Source organism: Musa acuminata, chromosome BXJ1-8, assembly GCF_036884655.1.
Source record: "Musa acuminata AAA Group cultivar baxijiao chromosome BXJ1-8, Cavendish_Baxijiao_AAA, whole genome shotgun sequence".
Taxonomy (NCBI): Eukaryota; Viridiplantae; Streptophyta; class Magnoliopsida; order Zingiberales; family Musaceae; genus Musa; species Musa acuminata.
In genome coordinates this window covers 41081990-41102582 of record NC_088334.1, presented here as the reverse complement: position 1 = coordinate 41102582, position 20593 = coordinate 41081990, and the positions used below count along the sequence as shown (strand labels likewise).

The following is a 20593-nucleotide window of genomic DNA, read 5'->3' as shown; positions in this document are numbered from 1 at the left end:
GTGGCATGTCATATTACGAGACCAAATCAAAATCTCCTCTCTCGATAATATTAAAGTCGGTGAATATGAGGCAATTAGATTGACCCATATGGCCTTCCATCGTTATAGGTAGGGATCGATTCCTAATGTAAGTTGAGTTGGTCGAGTCCCTCGAGGCTCACCCATATCGCGATTCACTATCTTTCCTATGACAAAGAGATATCGCCGATGACCTGAGGACATGGTATGCTTGGTCGAGTCCCTCGAGATTATATGATCGAATCAGAGTCATCTTGTAATGATGGTATTGACTTAACCGAACATCATGGTTGGTCAAGTCCCTCGAGACCAAGATGGTTCGAAGAACGAACAAGATGAGAATCACAAGGAGTTATGATCAACAAGAGTTGTCTACCTTTTGGGCTTAGTGTGATTGGTTGAATCCCTTGAGATTACACTAATATGCTGATTGGATCTCGATCCCCACTAGAAGTCTGCCGGAGACTTCCGTTTCTTGTGCTGAGGGTGTTATGTGAATCCCCACTAGTAGTTCATACATGGGTAGAAGTAGGTCAAGATCAAGAAAAGATATTGTTTGCTATAATTATGATGAGAATGGATATTACAAGAATAAAGGAAAAGAAGTGGAGTCTATAGAGTCAAAAGATAATACCACAACTATAGTGCAAGGTGGTGATTATTTGATTTTGTCTCATTCTGATGATATTTTTTCTTATATGTGTCAGGATCTTGAATGGGTGATTGACACATGTGCTTCTTATCATGCTACACCATAGAGGCTTCTTATCATGCTACACCACGGAGGGAGTTTTTTGCTACCTACAAGTTTAAAAATTTTAGTGTTGTCAAGATGGGTAACTATGGCATGACAAACATCATTGGCATGTGTGATATCCACATAAAGACTAACCTTGGCTGTAAGTTAGTGTTTAAGGATGTGAGACATGTGGTTGACTTAAGGCTAAATTTAATTTCAATTGGAAGTCTAGATGATGAAGACTTTGATAGCAGATTTCATAGAGGGCAATGGAAGCTCAGTAAAGGTTCTCTTGTTATAGCCAGTGGAAAGAAATGTCCCACCTTATATAGGTTGCAGGCCAAAGCTTATAGTGAGCAACTGAATGCTATAGAGAAAGACTTCAGCATGAAATTGTGGCATAGACATTTGTGACACATAAGCGAGAAGGGGCTGTAAGCTCTTTCCAAGAAAGAGATATTGTCAAACCTTAGAGGTACATATCTAAACCCTTGTATTGATTATTTGGCTAGTAAACAACACGGAGTTTCATTTACTAGTCTTGCTTTATCTATAAAAATGTATGTCTTAAATCATATTTATACAGATATATATAGTCCTTTGAGGACAAAAACTCCTAGTAGATCTATTAATGTTCTTGGCATCAATTGTACACTTTATTTTATTACTTTTATAGATGATATTTTCAAAAAAGTTTGGGCCTTGAAGATTAAAGATAAGATTATTAATATCTTCAAGGAGTTTTATGCTAGAGTTGAAAAGGGGACAAAAAGATAATTGAAATACTTAGATAATAGTGGTGAGTACACAAGATTATTTATTGATTATTCCATGTCACATGATATCCAACATAAGATGATAGTTTTTGGTACACCTCAGCATAATACAATTGCAAAGAGGATGAATCGCACTATCATGAAAAAGATCATATGAGTATATGATGCTTACTAATGTAGGTGAACCTTAGTTGAGAAGATCTTCTAGACAACGTTAACATTCCAAACGATATTCTATAAATGAGTATGTGATGCTTACTGATGCAGGTGAACTAGAGAGTTATCAGGAAGCAATTGAAAGTGAGTAAAAAAAAAAGTGGTTAGTTGCTATGCAGGAAGAGATAGATGCTTTGCAAAGAACCATACTTATGATTTAGTGCAACTACCAAAGAGAATAAAGATATTGCAGAACAAGTGGTTTTCAAGTTGAAGACTCCATAATATTGTTCTCAACCAAACTATAAAGCCAGATTAGTTGTGAAAGACTTTGATCAAAGGAAATGTATTGACTTTAAATAGATTTTTTCTCCTATTATTAAAATGTCTTCTATTTGTGTTTCTCTTGGTATTGCTGTTAGCTTGGACTTGGAGGTTGAGTAATTAGATATGAAGGCAACTTTCCTTTGTGGTGATTTGGAGAAAAAAATTTATATGGAGCAACTAGAAGGTTTCAAAGTCAAAGGTAAAGAAAATTTTGTTTGCAAGTTGAAGAAGAGATTGTATAAACTAAAGCAAGTTTCAAAATAGTGGTAAAGAAAACTTGATTCATTTATGATTGAAAATGGATATAAAAGAATGACTTCAGATCATTGTATGTATATCAAATGGTTTGGTGAAAATTTTATTATTCTCTTACTTTATGTTGATGACACACTTATCCTTGAAAAAGATATGTTTACAATTGACAGGTTAAAGAAGGAACTAAATGAATCATTTACAATAAAGGATATGGGGCTAAAAAAGTAAATACTAGGCATGCAGATTTCCTACGATAGAAAAAAATAAGAAGATTTGATTGTCACAAGAGAAATATATCGAGAAAGTATTAGAAAGGTTCAGTATGAGCAATGCAAAGCCAGTTGGTTCTCCTCTTGCAGGTCACTTCAAGTTGTGCTCAGAACAAAGTCCGTCAAGCGATGAGGAGGATGAGAAAATACAAAAGATATCCTATACTTCAGTAGTTGGAAGTTTAATATATACAATAGTATGTACGAGGCCGTATATCACATATGTAGTGGGTGTAACTAACAGATTTCTTGCAAATCTAGACAAAAAGCACTAGGCAACAGTGAAGTGGATCTTTAGATATCTCAAAGAGAGTTCTAAAGTTTGTTTAAGCTTTGAAGGTAAACCACTTATATTGATAGATTACATAGATGTAGATATGACAAGAGATATTGATATAAGGAAATCCACATCTGGTTTTGTACTTACATTTTTCAGGGGGAGCTGTATCATAACAATCCAAATTGCAAAGGTGTATTACTCTCTCTATCATAGAGGCAGAATATATTATTGCTACGGAGGTTTGCAAAGAAATATTTTGGACGAAAAAATTCTTATAAGAATTGGGAATGAAATAGGAAAACTATGTGATGAATTGTGATAGCCAAAGTGCCATACATTTGAGTAAGAATCTAATTTTTTATTCTAAGTCAAAGCATATAGATATCAGATACCACTAGATTCGAAATGTACTTCAAGAGAAGCAGTTACAACTTTAGGATATGGGGCTAACAAAGTAAATACTAGGCATGCAGATTTCCTGTGATAGAAAAAAATAAGAAGATTTGATTGTCACAAGAGAAATATATCGAGAAAGTATTAGAAAGGTTCAGTATGAGCAATGCAAAGCCAGTTGGTTCTCCTCTTGCAGGTCACTTCAAGTTGTGCTCAGAACAGAGTCCGTCAAGCGATGAGGAGAATGAGAAAATACAAAAGATACCCTATACTTCAGCAGTTGGAAGTTTAATATATACAATAATATGTATGAGGCCGTATAGCACATATGTAGTGGGTGTAACTAGCAGATTTCTTACGAATCTAGACAAAGAGCACTAGGCAACAGTGAAGTGGATCTTTAGATATCTCAAAGGGAGTTCTAAAGTTTGTTTAAGCTTTAAAGGTAAACCACTTATATTGATAGATTACATAGATGTAGATATGACAAGAGATATTGATATAAGGAAATCCACATCTGGTTTTGTACTTACATTTTTCAGGGGGAGATGTATCATAACAATCCAAATTGCAAAGGTGTATTACTCTCTCTATCAAAGAGGCAGAATATATTATTGCTACGGAGGTTTGCAAAGAAATATTTTTGATGAAAAAATTCTTATAAGAATTGGGACTGAAATATGAAAACTATGTGATGAATTGTGATAGCCAAAGTGCCATACATTTGAGTAAGAATCTAATTTTTTATTCTAAGTCAAAGCATATAGATATCAGATACCACTGGATTCGAAATGTACTTCAAGAGAAGCAGTTACAACTTTAGGATATGGGGCTAACAAAGTAAATACTAGGCATGCAGATTTCCTGTGATAGAAAAAAATAAGAAGATTTGATTGTCACAAGAGAAATATATCGAGAAAGTATTAGAAAGGTTCAGTATGAGCAATGCAAAGCCAGTTAGTTCTCCTCTTGCAGATCACTTCAAGTTGTGCTCAGAACAAAGTCCGTCAAGCGATGAGGAGAATGAGAAAATACAAAAGATACCCTATACTTCAGCAGTTGGAAGTTTAATATAAACAATAGTATGTACGAGGCCGTATATCACATATGTAGTGGGTGTAACTAGCAGATTTCTTGCAAATCTAGACAAAGAGCACTAGGCAATAGTGAAGTGGATCTTTAGATATCTCAAAGGGAATTTTAAAGTTTGTTTAAGCTTTGAAGGTAAACCACTTATATTAATACATTACATAGATGTAAATATGTCAAGAGATATTGATATAAGGAAATCCACATCTGGTTTTGTACTTACATTTTTCAGGGGGAGCTGTATCATAACAATCCAAATTGCAAATGTGTATTACTCTCTCTATCATAGAGGCAGAATATATTATTGCTACGGGGGTTTGCAAAGAAATATTTTGGATGAAAAAATTCTTATAAGAATTGGGACTGAAATAGGAAAATTATGTGACGAATTGTGATAGCCAAAGTGCCATACATTTGAGTAAGAATCTAATTTTTTATTCTAAGTCAAAGCATATAGATATCAGATACCACTGGATTCGAAATGTACTTCAAGAGAAGCAGTTACAACTTTAGGATATGGGGCTAACAAAGTAAATACTAGGCATGCAGATTTCCTGTGATAGAAAAAAATAAGAAGATTTGAATGTCACAAGAGAAATATATCGAGAAAGTATTAGAAAGGTTCAGTATGAGCAATGCAAAGCCAGTTGGTCCTCCTCTTGCAGGTCACTTCAAGTTGTGCTCAGAACAAAGTCCGTCAAGCGATGAGGAGAATGAGAAAATACAAAAGATACCCTATACTTCAACAGTTGGAAGTTTAATATATACAATAGTATGTACGAGACCGTATATCACATATGTAGTGGGTGTAACTAGCAGATTTCTTGCAAATCTAGACAAAGAGCACTAGGCAACAGTGAAGTGGATCTTTAGATATCTCAAAGAGAGTTCTAAAGTTTGTTTAAGCTTTGAAGGTAAACCACTTATATTGATAGATTACATAGATGTAGATATGACAAGAGATATTGATATAAGGAAATCCACATTTGGTTTTGTACTTACATTTTTCAGGGGGAGCTGTATCATAACAATCCAAATTGCAAAGGTGTATTACTCTCTCTATCATAGAGGCAGAATATATTATTGCTACGGAGATTCGTAAAAAAATATTTTGGATTAAAAATTCTTATAAGAATTGGAACTGAAATAGGAAAACTATGTGATGAATTGTGATAGCCAAAGTGCCATACATTTGAGTAAGAATCTAATTTTTTATTCTAAGTCAAAGCATATAGATATCAGATAACACTGGATTCGAAATGTACTTCAAGAGAAGCAGTTACAAGTTTAGGATATGGGGCTAACAAAGTAAATACTAGGCATGCAGATTTCCTGTGATAGAAAAAAATAAGAAGATTTGATTGTCACAAGAGAAATATATCGAGAAAGTATTAGAAAGGTTCAGTATGAGCAAAGCAAAGCTAGTTGGTTCTCCTCTTGCAGATCACTTCAAGTTGTGCTCAGAACAAAGTCCGTCAAGCGATGAGGAGAATGAGAAAATACAAAAGATACCCTATACTTCAGCAGTTGGAAGTTTAATATATACAATAGTATGTACGAGGCCGTATATCACATATGTAGTGGGTGTAACTAGCAGATTTCTTGCAAATCTAGACAAAGAGCACTAGGCAACAGTTAAGTGGATCTATAGATATCTCAAAGGGAGTTCTAAAGTTTGTTTAAGCTTTGAAGGTAAACCACTTATATTGATAGATTACATAGATGTAGATATGACAAGAGATATTGATATAAGGAAATCCACATCTGGTTTTGTACTTACATTTTTCAGGGGGAGCTGTATCATAACAATCCAAATTGCAAAGGTGTATTACTCTCTCTATCATAGAGGCAGAATATATTATTGCTACGTTGGTTTGCAAAGAAATATTTTGGATGAAAAAATTCTTATAAGAATTGGGACTGAAATATGAAAACTATGTGATGAATTGTGATAGCCAAAGTGCCATACATTTGAGTAAGAATCTAATTTTTTATTCTAAGTCAAAGCATATAGATATCAAATACCACTGGATTCGAAATGTACTTCAAGAGAAGCAGTTACAACTTTAGTATATGGGGCTAACAAAGTAAATACTAGGCATGCAGATTTCTTGTGATAGAAAAAAATAAGAAGATTTGATTGTCACAAGAGAAATATATCGAGAAAGTATTAGAAAGGTTCTGTATGAGCAATGCAAAGCCAGTTGGTTCTCCTCTTGCAGGTCACTTCAAGTTGTGCTCAGAACAAAGTCCGTCAAGCGATGAGGAGAATGAGAAAATACAAAAGATACCCTATACTTCAGCAGTTGGAATTTTAATATATACAATAGTATGTACGAGGCCATATATCACATATGTAGTGGGTGTAACTAGCAGATTTCTTGCAAATCTAGACAAAGAGCACTAGGCAACAGTGAAGTGGATCTTTAGATATCTCAAAGGGAGTTCTAAAGTTTGTTTAAGCTTTGAAGGTAAACCACTTATATTGATAGATTACATAGATGTAGATATGACAAGAGATATTGATATAAGGAAATCCACATCTGGTTTTGTACTTACATTTTTCAGGGGGAGCTGTATCATAACAATCCAAATTGCAAAGGTGTATTACTCTCTCTATCATAGAGGCAGAATATATTATTGCTACGGAGATTTGCAAAGAAATATTTTGGATGAAAAAATTCTTATAAGAATTGGGACTGAAATAGGAAAACTATGTGATGAATTGTGATTGCCAAAGTGCCATACATTTGAGTAAGAATCTAATTTTTTATTCTAAGTCAAAGCATATAGATATCAGATACCACTGGATTCGAAATGTACTTCAAGAGAAGCAGTTACAACTTTAGGATATGGGGCTAACAAAGTAAATACTAGGCATGCAGATTTCCTTTGATAGAAAAAAATAAGAAGATTTGACTGTCACAAGAGAAATATATCGAGAAAGTATTAGAAAGGTTCAGTTTGAGCAATGCAAAGCCTGTTGGTTCTCCTCTTGCAGGTCACTTCAAGTTGTGCTTAGAACAAAGTCCGTCAAGCGATGAGGAGAATGAGAAAATACAAAAGATACCCTATACTTCAGCAATTGGAAGTTTAATATATACAATAGTATGTACGAGGCCGTATATCACATATGTAGTTGGTGTAACTAGCAGATTTCTTGCAAATCTAGACAAAGAGCACTAGGCAACAGTGAAGTGGATCTTTAGATATCTCAAAGGGAGTTCTAAAGTTTGTTTAAGCTTTGAAGGTAAACCACTTATATTGATAGATTACATAGATGTAGATATGACAAGAGATATTGATATAAGGAAATCCACATCTGGTTTTGTACTTACATTTTTCAGGGGGAGCTGTATCATAACAATCCAAATTGCAAAGGTGTATTACTCTCTCTATCATAGAGGCAGAATATATTATTGCTACGGAGGTTTGCAAAGAAATATTTTGGATGAAAAAATTCTTATAAGAATTGGGACTGAAATATGAAAACTATGTGATGAATTGTGATAGCCAAAGTGCCATACATTTGAGTAAGAATCTAATTTTTTATTCTAAGTCAAAGCATATAGATATCAAATACCACTGGATTCGAAATGTACTTCAAGAGAAGCAGTTACAACTTTAGGATATGGGGCTAACAAAGTAAATACTAGGCATGCAGATTTCCTGTGATAGAAAAAAATAAGAAGATTTGATTGTCACAAGAGAAATATATCGAGAAAGTATTAGAAAGGTTCAGTATGAGCAATGCAAAGCCAGTTGGTTCTCCTCTTGCAGGTCACTTCAAGTTGTGCTCAGAACAAAGTCCGTCAAGCGATGAAGAGAATGAGAAAATACAAAAGATACCCTATACTTCAGCAGTTGGATGTTTAATATATATAATAGTATGTACGAGGCCGTATATCACATATGTAGTGGGTGTAAATAGCAGATTTCTTGCAAATCTAGACAAAGAGCACTAGGCAACAATGAAGTGGATCTTTTGATATCTCAAAGGGAGTTCTAAAGTTTGTTTAAGCTTTGAAGGTAAACAACTTATATTGATAGATTACATAGATGTAGATATGACAAGAGATATTGATATAAGGAAATCCACATCTGGTTTTGTACTTACATTTTTCAGGGGGAGCTATATCATAACAATCCAAATTGCAAAGGTGTATTACTCTCTCTATTATAGAGGCAGAATATATTATTGCTACGGAGGTTTGCAAAGAAATATTTTGGATGAAAAAATTCTTATAAGAATTGGGACTGAAATAGGAAAACTATGTGATGAATTGTGATAGCCAAAGTGCTATACATTTGAGTAAGAATCTAATTTTTTATTCTAAGTCAAAGCATATAGATATCAGATACCACTGGATTCGAAATGTACTTCAAGAGAAGCAGTTACAACTTTAGGATATGGGGCTAACAAAGTAAATACTAGGCATGCAGATTTCCTGTGATAGAAAAAAATAAGAAGATTTGATTGTCACAAGAGAAATATATCGAGAAAGTATTAGAAAGGTTCAGTATGAGCAATGCAAAGCCAGTTGGTTCTCCTCTTGCAGGTCACTTCAAGTTGTGCTCAGAACAAAGTCCGTCAAGCGATGAGGAGAATAAGAAAATACAAAAGATACCCTATACTTTAGCAGTTGGAAGTTTAATATATATAATAGTATGTACGAGGCCGTATATCACATATGTAGTGGGTGTAACTAGCAGATTTCTTGCAAATCTAGACAAAGAGCACTAGGCAACAGTGAAGTGGATCTTTAGATATCTCAAAGGGAGTTCTAAAGTTTGTTTAAGCTTTGAAGGTAAACCACTTATATTGATAGATTACATAGATGTAGATATGACAAGAGATATTGATATAAGGAAATCCACATCTGGTTTTGTACTTACATTTTTCAGGGGGAGCTGTATCATAACAATCCAAATTGTAAAGGTGTATTACTCTCTCTATCATAGAGGCAGAATATATTATTGCTACGGAGGTTTGCAAAGAAATATTTTGGATGAAAAAATTCTTATAAGAATTGGGACTGAAATAGGAAAACTATGTGATGAATTGTGATAGCCAAAGTGTCATACATTTGAGTAAGAATCTAATTTTTTATTCTAAGTCAAAGCATATAGATATCAGATACCACTGGATTCGAAATGTACTTCAAGAGAAGTAGTTACAACTTTAGGATATGGGGCTAACAAAGTAAATATTAGGCATGCAGATTTCCTGTGATAGAAAAAAATAAGAAGATTTGATTATCACAAGAGAAATATATCGAGAAAGTATTAGAAAGGTTCAGTATGAGCAATGCAAAGCCAGTTGGTTCTCCTCTTGCAGGTCACTTCAAGTTGTGCTCAGAACAAAGTCCGTCAAGCGATGAGGAGAATGAGAAAATACAAAAGATACCCTATACTTCAGCAGTTGGAAGTTTAATATATACAATAGTATGTACGAGGCCGTATATCACATATGTAGTGGGTGTAACTAGCAGATTTCTTGCAAATCTAGACAAAGAGCACTAGGCAACAGTGAAGTGGATCTTTAGATATCTCAAAGGGAGTTCTAAAGTTTGTTTAAGCTTTAAAGGTAAACCACTTATATTGATAGATTACATAGATGTAGATATGACAAGAGATATTGATATAAGGAAATCCACATCTGGTTTTGTACTTACATTTTTCAGGGGGAGCTGTATCATAACAATCCAAATTGTAAAGGTGTATTACTCTCTCTATCATAGAGGCAGAATATATTATTGCTACGGAGGTTTGCAAAGAAATATTTTGGATGAAAAAATTCTTATAAGAATTGGGACTGAAATAGGAAAACTATGTGATGAATTGTGATAGCCAAAGTGCCATACATTTGAGTAAGAATCTAATTTTTTATTCTAAGTCAAAGCATATAAATATCAGATACCACTGGATTCGAAATGTACTTCAAGAGAAGTAGTTACAATTTTAGAAAATTCATATAGATGATAATGGAGCTGACATATTAACAAAGACCTTACCGAAAGAAAGATAAGAGATTTGCTGATAGTTGGTCAGCATGGTTTCACGTTGAGGAGTAATGAGGCAACCTCCCTTATGACCTAAAGAGGGAGGTTATTAGGCTGACAGCTCATGAGTTTAGCCCAGGCTTTAACAGCCCATAGCCCACCTCTCTTTTATTCTAAACCTAGATCTAATAAGGGGGGTGTGGTAGCTGTGAAAAATATGGAGAAAACTATAACAACAGGGCATAAAATTATAGTAGCAATATGATTTAAAAAGATGAGGAAAGGACAAAAAAATAAGAAAAGAAAAGAAAAAAAGACAAGGATAATGTAGAGAGATTATTCTTAATTATCTAGGTAGTATTCTCATCTAATGTTAGATCATATCTACAGTAGATTCTTACTATGATTATTTGGATAGAAAGATTTTAGATATTATACGTAGTGAAATAATCCTTGTATCCCAATTATTCTCTTATGATTATTGCTTGGGTTTTGGGCAAGAGTCTCTGAGATTTGTATATTCATTATTCTTATAGTATATTTTCTCTGGTTTGCCCCATGATTTTTATCTTTCATGTTGGAGAGATTTTTCACGTAAATCTTGATGTCTTATTTTATTTTAATTATATTTAATTTTACTACGTTATGATCTACTTGTATTTATTCATATATAAAATTTATTCTTCTTTATATCTTATCACGATGTTGCTTAATTATTATAAACGTGACAGAATTTTGTTACACAGCTCGCTGCCATGTGAATAAACCTCCTGCCGCGCAATGTTTTCTGTAATAAACACCAAGTCAACTCGCTACAAGTCGTAAATTATACTTCTTTGGTTTGGGAGACAAGAATAGACTTCTTATTAACTTACGACAATAGGTATTGCTCTTTGCAGTCAATATTTACGATTAAGTAGGCCAATGGAAAGGGCGGATAGGGGAACTTTTTATAAATGCTAGTGCAAGTCGCAAGTAGACAATTCATATAAACATAAATTTGGAAGGATGTGATGACTCGTGGAAATGAGAAAGATGCCATACTCACAATAGAGATGAACGACTCATCTTTGTAATTTGGATTTATTTGATATCATAGCAGTGCCGTGAAGAAAGATGTTTGGAATCGGGTTTTTGATGTAATCCAACCAGCATTGAAAGCTGTTCTTGGCTTGCTTCAATTTTCGATTCGACTCAAGTCGGATTAATAGAGTTGGGAGTAAGTCAATGGGTCAACATGTCCTTTCGTTTTGTACTTTTAACCTTCTTTTGTGTTATCACTAAGGTCAAACACTGCGTGACTGGGACGATTTTAGCTGGTAAATTCTCCGTCTTTAGATGTGTGCTCTTGATCAGATCAATCAATTCTCGATTGATGTTGAAGTGCTCGTGTTACATTGTACGTCTCCTCTTAATTAAAGCTTCCGATAATGTCTACGATGATATACACTTTTTGTTAAAAAAAATATGTTAAAACGAAATATTATTTTCCTCTTTGTGTATCAAAATGAGTTCTTCATCAAAATACTAACTTGATATCCAAATGAAAATATCAACTAACACAGCATAAACAATAGAGCAAAAAATCAATTACACAGTGAGACTAAATCTTTATCTTTTTAATGTGAAAAATCCAATATGGGAAAAACCACGGGACCATAGTCCACCTCAAACTTTCACTATCAATAATAATGATAACAAGTTTACAGTAGGTCTTCTCTAGAATAACTAGAGGATCAAAATAACATCAAGGACATAGATCTTGGCTCTAGCATATCATCATATACGATGGATCTCCTCGTAAAAGAATTCTAGGTCTCACAGAGTGAATATAGTAGGAAAGTACCTTAGAGAGGGTAAACTGTAGATCAACACCATTAGGATTATAGAGTTTACTACAAGGATTCTTCACATAAAATTTAGGCCGAATTGTAGAGTTTACTACAAGGATTCTTCACATAAAACTCAGAAACCTAATCTTTCTCTCTCTATTCCTCTCTCCTCTTTTCTTTGCATGTCGCCGCACGCTGCACGCTCACCTGCACACACGCACGTTGCACTAAACCTTTTCTCTTGTTTGTTGACCTCAATTAGTGATTTGGGCTCAATAGACCCAATTGTCCAAGCCCACATATGGGCTGGACCCAACACTCTTGACTTGTCAAGAAGACTTATGCGGTTGATTTTTTTTTTTATAACAGATAGAAGAGAAATATAATAATCAGGAAAATAAATAAATAACTATGCTCTTGTTTAAGGATAACTATCAAATTTGACCTCATGTCACTCACACGCATATGATGGGGAAAAAGATTGATTCAATCTTTATTAAAGTGTTTTAGCTCCTTTATATGAAATAAATATATATATATATATATCTATATCTATTAATCCAAAAACCTGTGTTACAAGCTGCAGCTTGCCCATCAGAACACAAAAGGGAGTAAAAATCAGGATGCCAATCTAGCGTCCAAATCTGATTAGATTTTTGGTAAAAGAGACAAATCAGTAGGATACTGATTACCCTCTCTAAAAGTGTGAATCACCCTCCACTCGACGATCAAGTTGAGTAGAGTAAAACATTCACGAAGAGGGCTAAGGAGGAACCAAGAAGGAGGTTTCTCCTTGTTCAAAGCTTCTGTAATCCATGCTATATCAGCTTCAATCATAAGTTTATTTGCACTCAAATGGATTGTAGCCAAAATGTTCTCCTTGACTATCAAAACTTTATTTGTCCAATAGCTGCCACATGAATGAAGCTGTAATCCTGCTGGAAGAGCGCAAGCATCACTGTTCTTAGCGTAAAGTCGGCACCATCCCAACTTCGATTGGTCCTCGAAGGCCCATCAGGTTTAGCTTGGTCCACTTCGCAGCAGCGTGCGACCAACACATTTGAATTGAACTTATTTGTGAATGCATGGGCTGTATCCCTTCTGGCTGGTTGATAAAAGAGCTGTCATATAAGAATGGCAAATCATAAACAACACTACAAGTCATAGAGGGCTGCATCCCGTCGGGCATAGTGGTGTTGGCCCTACTTGTGAATGAGAAGTCAACAACAGCGCCTCAGAGAACAGGAGAAGCATATTTATACTGATTGAAAAACTTATTATATGAATTTAGCAACTCACAGTATAGGCTAAGTATAGTTGACTTTACAGAAAGGTTGGCAGAGACTAATTATTTATAGTTAGTGGCCCTGTCTGTTCTTACAGAATAATCATGTACTACGATTGATTAAAATAAAAAGGAATGATGATGAAGACGACCAAAACCATGGTGGAATTATTGTACACAAACTTCCAAAGTACATGGCAGTAAAAAGCAACGAGGGAAAAGAAAAGAACAAAGAAGAAAACATGCAAAGCAAAACAATTTGTGAAATTGATGACATGAGAATAATAAGAAGCGGAACAAATTCCCTTTTCTTTCAAATTTTAATGTTTTATATTTTAGTTTATTTATATTAATAACGGATGAATTGATTAGATACACATCCACATCCATGATGTATATTATTTGTCGATGATAATGAGATTTCAGATAGAATTAGTTTTCCATTCAAGTTAGGGAGACGATAACCTTGAGAAATTTAAAGTTTTAGTTAAAAACAATTTATCTTTTATTAAAAAAGTTTCCAAAATTTTTTTGGACCTATTAGCAAGATCCAAAAGTTAATGAAGACGTTATTAGTAGAGCGAAATTTAAGTGGTTCAGAAAAGGACAGGTATTATGAGTTGTGTGAACATAAACAGGCACTAGGGCGAAAAGCCAAACGCTTCTTATTAATCATAATCATGGTGGTGAGAGAACAAAGAGATGAGACATCAGCTGTGCTGTAAGAGCAAAGACAATGGGCGGCTTCCAACGTCAAAGAGACAACAAAGTATGGATGAAGAACAGAACACACATGCAGAGGTGAATGACAGCTGCTCAGTAGTGAAAGATGTATGCATCGTACTCCACCACAAGCACGATTTCGGTAGTCCCAGTTCTCCTGACGAGCCTACTAATGGTGTAGCCCCGGGCCATTCGGAACTTGCCGGTCCCGCCGATGATACCCCGCTCCATCGTCTCTGTGAGCACCGCCCGGCCGAAGATGGAGATGCTGCTGCCGTTGTACTCCCCGGCGGTGAACACGAAGTTGAACGCGGAGAGGTAGGCCGGGCTCTCCAAGGACGCCTGCACGGCCAGCTCCTGCGCTCTCCCGATGAGCTTGGAGCTCGGGTTGGGCCCTTCCCTAAGCATGTTGTCGCCCACCCCGATGCTCCCGAAGTTGTTGAACGAGTTGTTGCCGGGAGGGTTGACGACGGTGATGGTGGTCGTGTTGGGGCCGCCGTAGATCTCGTGGAAGTAGAAGTGCAAGTGGGTCATCTTCTCTTTGTGTGCAGCATATACATGTCCGCTTGCAGGGGCAACGTTGGCGAAGGCAAAGAGGTGGAGGAGGAAAAGAAAGTATGCAGATGAGGCCATGAAGACACTTGCAGGAATCATCAAGCGGCTGTAGGATTGGGTGGCGAGGCACCAGAGTTTGTGGGCTTTTATAATCAAAAGAATAGGTCGAATAGAGGCCTTTATTTAAGCTCATTCATGCCAATTTGCTTCCCGTTCATAGTACAAAAAAATTCACAAAAATAGTACATCGTTACTTGAATATTATAAAAAGTATTATATTTGGTTATTTTTTTAAGATCATTAATATTCTCAGCAGATTAATATCAGTAATTATAGAATGATGATATGGGAATGATAAGTTTCTAATAAATAAAGTGAAATTATCATTTTTTTTTGTGTCCCATAACCCCTATAAATGAATAAAGATTTGTCAAGTATAAATCCAAAAATCTAAGTCAGGTGCTAACATGGTAAATCTATTATAAATATGATAATTACTATCTTCTAAAATAAACTTTCAAAGATAGTAAAACTTGAGAGGACAACAATTTAACTATTATATCAAGTATGTAAAATGATTAGTTACAGGTGTGTTGCAAGCAGGAAAAGCTCATCATTTGTCTCATACTTTGTAAACAACAAATTACATGACATCTAAGGATCTGGATACTTCAAAATTAAGATTTGCTGGTAATCCCATTTTGAAAATAGCATGAATATATAATCATATAAATGATTTAGGCAGCCTACTAATAGCATCATGGAATGTATAATCTTGAGCCATATATATTCTATGATTATATGATCATGAAAATCTGAGAACTGGGGGACCAGATGAGCAATCATGCGTGGATTCCTCAAGGGAATCGGGGGACCAAATATGAAGCCTCTAGCCTCAATTCCTGTCGAGAAAAACTCAATTATTGTTATAATGATGTTCCAAAATTTTGCACAGATTCCAATGATATGTCCAAGGAAAAAACAACAAGGAGTTGGAGGATAAAAAAAAACGAAATTAAATGCAAGGATACAGGTTGGATTTATTGTCAGACCAAATCTTATCTAAATTTACATGTCTTTATTTCTGAAAGTGCTCAAAACATTGTGCAAGTCATATACAGGTTGAACTTAGGTTACAGAATTTGATCATATCCATAATTCAACAGTGAAGATTAAAATGATAACTGTCAGGATCTTTAATTGAGAATTTGCTCAAAGGGATAAGGTTGCACATATTGAACATTCTAGAATCCCACATGGTGGAACCCTCATACAACTACAAAGCCCTCATATTTTATTATTTGCATATCAAAATTTCAAAGCAGTATAAGAATCAACATTTCAAGAAAAGACCAACATGCAAACATAGTAGTTTATGCATCACATATTTCTACAGCACATTTTTTATGAACCCCGATTGATCCATATGTAGCTTTCAGATTGGTATCATCAATCTTTGCTACATAAGATGGGTACAAAACTTAACAACATTAGGCCATAAGGAATTCCATAATATTTATTATGGTTAAAAATTATCAAAATGATAATATTTGGTTCGAGTACTTCAGATTCACTTCGTATAGCATCGGCCATCTTACAAGTATCAAATAATTTGTATAGAGTCTCTACAGAGACGGGTGAGACACTATCTATCCCATATACCATACAATAATACTATATATAGTCCCATCACATATTTACTCAGTTAATGTCAATTTAGAAAAGTTAGGACTTCATCTGTGCTTGACCATTACAATTACCATCAACATTATCTCTACAAGATATAATCTAGTAAGATCATATCATCAGATACAAAAAAAAAAACTATTCACTTGCATGTAGAAAAAGAGAAAATATATTGTGTTGGTCATGTAATTCTAACATGGATATGCCCAAAGGCAATTAATTTAATAATGAGAGGAGAAGCAAAGCAAGATCTATGACAAGCATAATCAATGGTAATAAGAAATTTATTGCTACCAGTTTGACCAGTGACTTGCAACACAGCGCAGTAGCAGGAAATAGACCCTAAAAAGTTACATTCTTATGGCTTGTTGTCAACGGAGAAAGTGTTCGAAGGCACTGTAAAAGCAGACAAATGTAGAGGCCCATCAAACAGTAGCAATGCTTAGCAGCACATCATCATCTTAGTTATTCAGTAAATATTTATTAAATATTATCATATATATTTTTACGTAAAATAATTCACTGATCAATAACACCTAATACATCATAATTATTAGGATTTATGTCATATTCAATTTTATCTTATAATATTTCTTTAGTAAGACATCACCACTATCATCATCTTTATCGTAATAAAATGAGCCATTTAAGTTTATGAAAAGAATCTCAAAACGTGAGTCATTTGACAAAGGATTTCACCTAAATTTGATGTCTTACCTAATATTCATCTATCAATATCATAAAAAACTGAAAATATTTTATCAAAAATAGAATCCTTCATACAAAGAGATCATTAGAATTAAAAATTTTATTTTTTAAATCAAGGAATTAATATAATAGTACAGAATGAATTAATATACTTACATAATTTTTTTTGTCTTATTCAAGAAGAAAGGAAAGATAAAAAACAAAGAGATGGGTAAGAAGAAAAATGACAAAAGAGAAGCTTTTTATTTCTTCATCGAGATCAGTATGACAGCAACTTATTATACACTGTACTAGCCACTTTGTATATCTTCTTAACAGAGTTAAAATGTTAAATCGGTAATGAACTATCTCAACCCAAATCGATAAGCAATACCTTACTAAACCAACGGTCCAAGAGCCACTGTTTTGGGCAGAAAACAATGACTTAGCTATCCACGAGTAAATGGATAGAATAACTCACCAAGGATACTATTTTCAAAGTAGGAACCCTATGCAAGAAAAAGATAAAGCTAGAAACTTTTCTTATGAATATATATACATATATCTCACATGAACTGAACTGGTCAACGATGGTAGGTTATTACTACCGTTGACACACTTCATTTATTGTTAAACTACAAGGAGAGGATGATTATGATGGATGGATTTACTATCATCTTCAAGTTACTATCATCTTTAAGTCGTGTGATATCCGATCAATCAACTTAACAAGTCCAATTAAGGTGTTACGATTAATGAGAGAAGAATGTCGTACCAACCATGACGACTGGATTCAATTTAAAAATGTCACACACGTCAGCACATGAAGCCCAATTTTTTCCACAGATTAGACTTCTTATCGCAAGTGGAAGGAAAAAAGAATTGTGACAGGACATACTATTTGACGGAGTGGAACCAAACAGCGACAACTAAGACTAAGCTGTCCCAATCCAACCAAATAATAGGAAGATGTCGCCGGCACGACTACGCCGCTCGAAGTCTACGTTGTATTCTCTTTGTTTAATGTCTGCAAACCAAAAAAGAAAAAGGTCTTTTTATATAAGATCTCAAATTTCTAATGCAGCTTCCACTTACCGACATAATTGGGATCGTTTGTTTATTAATGCTGTGATGCAGGTTTGGAGTATGAGTGAGAGCATGTTCGGTGCCATTGACGTTGACATCATTTAAGGAAAAGGTTCTCTCAGACAAGCAAGGCTGATAATGGCTGACTTCCTCCACGTTCAAAGATACAAGAAGACAGCATGTTATCATGGAAGATACACAAACATAACAGTGGCATATGAATGCAGATAAAGCCACAAACAGGATTTATTAACCACACAAGGAGAGGCACCAGCAGCAGCAGGCAACTCACAGGTAGTGAAAGATAAAGGCATCATACTACACTGCGTTACAAAACAAAGCCCTTATACCATGGGTGACTCCCAGAATCGTAGAGAAGAAACAAAGTGGAGGATGTAGAAGAAGCAACGAGCAGGTTTTATTGCAACACACAAGGAGAGAGAGAGGCAGCTCATCAGCACTAGTGATAGATATAAGCATCGTACTCTGACACAAGAAAGAGTTCGGTGGTTCCAGTTGAACTGATGAGAGTGCTGACCGTGTAACCCCGCGCCATCCGAAACATGCCGGTCCCTCCGACAATGGTCCTCTCCGAGGTCATGCCGATCACCTCCCTGCCGACGATGGCGATGCTGCTCCCGTTGTACTCTCCGGCGGTGAACACGAAGTTCAACATATAGAGGTACGACGGGCTCTCTATGGACGCCTGCGCGGTGAGATCGTTCGTCCTTCCGATGAGCATCGAGCTCGGCTCGGGCCCTTCCTTCAGGATGTTGTTGCCCACCCCGATGCTCCCGAAGGTGCTGTTGCCGGGTGGGCTAACAACGGTGACGGTGGTCGCGTTGGGGCCGCCGTAGTAGACGTGCAAATAGAAGTGCAGGTGGGTCATATTCTCCTTGGGTTCATCGCTGCTCACAATGGCAACAGCGGCAAAGAGGAAGAGGAGGAGAAGAGGGAGGGATGGAGACGAGGCCATGGATAAGCTTAGGCAGGGGGTGAAAAGGTGGATGGAGGATTGGAGGGAGAGACATGAGAGGTCTGTGGGCTTTTATAACCAAAGGAGTAGGTAGAACAATGTTGTGTTTTGAAGCTCAAGCTTGTAATAAGACATGCAGTCTTGCTTCAATTCAAACGGAGACATCACGGTTTCTATTTATGCATGTCCAAAAGAAAATAAATTACATTAGTTCGACTCTTTCATGCAAACGGCACATAATGTATATGTGACGGTTAGGTTTAGGGAACTTATAAAACATTCATATGGATAAGATATAGATAAAGACGAGGAAGATATTGGTACCTATTGCAAAGATTAATTAAATTGGATGACGTTGGAATTTGGTCCACTACTTAGCAATTCCAACCTTAAGGCTATATTGTGTCCAATCTCCCACATATGGTGGTCAGATTATTCAAACAAGGTAGATTGATTATGTGATCTTGTCAAACTATGATGCGTGTGAATGAAATTGAAGCTACATGTGATATGTATAAAAGTCCCAACGTAGGCAAAATGTCAATACTGAAAGAGAGATGTATAAATTTGCAGCACATGATCAGCACAATCATCCACAGTTCCCTTCATGCTTACTGAGAGATCAGCATACATTTTAGTCAAACTGCAAGCATCCGAAGAAGAAACAATTCACAGCTTTGAGCACTGATTCACTGCATTCTCCACAGCTCGTCCTTGTCTCACCCATGGATGCATGCCGATGGCAACATCTTCGATAACGAAACTGTTCGAAGGATGAGCGTACGATGGACGGCGTTGGAGGTGGCATTTCTCTTACGCCGTTGTTTCGGAACTTTCGCTAAATCTCATGTGGATTTGGTACCTTACGGTAGCTGATGAAAAAGACAAAAACATCCTCCCGATCGAGTGAGTAGGTGGCGATTTGGAAGAACAATCTGCTCATAAATAATAGTAATGGCCTCTTCGAGGACATCGATCCCATTAAATTGCAGAGTCGTTTATTTTTGTTTTGGACATTTCTCTTGCGCTATCTGAAAAAAATGCAGACTCGGAATTGACAAATATGGACACAGAAGAAGTCACAGGTAGGCTGTACCATCACAGAAACGTAAACATGCCGCAACCAGCATTCATACCAATACAAAATAAGAGGTAGCGGGCACCTCACCATCGTTGAAAGTGACGCATGTGTGTTCTCGTGGTTTAAATTATGAGACACTGAGTGTTCAAAGTATTGGGCAAATTCACAAAAAAAAAATTATTATTTTTATTTTTTAAAAGGAGTCTGCCATTTGTAATTTTTTTATTATTTATAACTCTATGTTAAGAAATTTGAATATTTCTAGATTATCCATTTATAAATAGATGTAAATGTAATTAATTTATAACTTAATTTTAATAGAATCTTTTTATTCTTTACCTCTAACCTCTTTTCTTTCCTCCATTTCGTCTCCTCTTA

The 20593-nt window shown here is 35.5% G+C and overlaps 2 protein-coding genes across 2 annotated transcripts; both read right to left on the bottom strand.

The window, feature by feature from the left end:
- Positions 1–14237: 14237 nt before the first annotated feature.
- Positions 14238–14777, bottom strand: LOC135680343 (dirigent protein 1-like). Its single transcript, XM_065194222.1, has one exon. It carries the CDS (start codon positions 14775–14777, stop codon positions 14238–14240), a length of 540 nt encoding a protein of 179 aa, XP_065050294.1.
- Positions 14778–18363: 3586 nt separating this feature from the next.
- Positions 18364–19192, bottom strand: LOC103994674 (dirigent protein 1-like). Its single transcript, XM_009415079.3, has one exon. It carries the CDS (start codon positions 19132–19134, stop codon positions 18619–18621), a length of 516 nt encoding a protein of 171 aa, XP_009413354.2. The 5' UTR covers positions 19135–19192; the 3' UTR covers positions 18364–18618.
- Positions 19193–20593: the final 1401 nt, after the last annotated feature.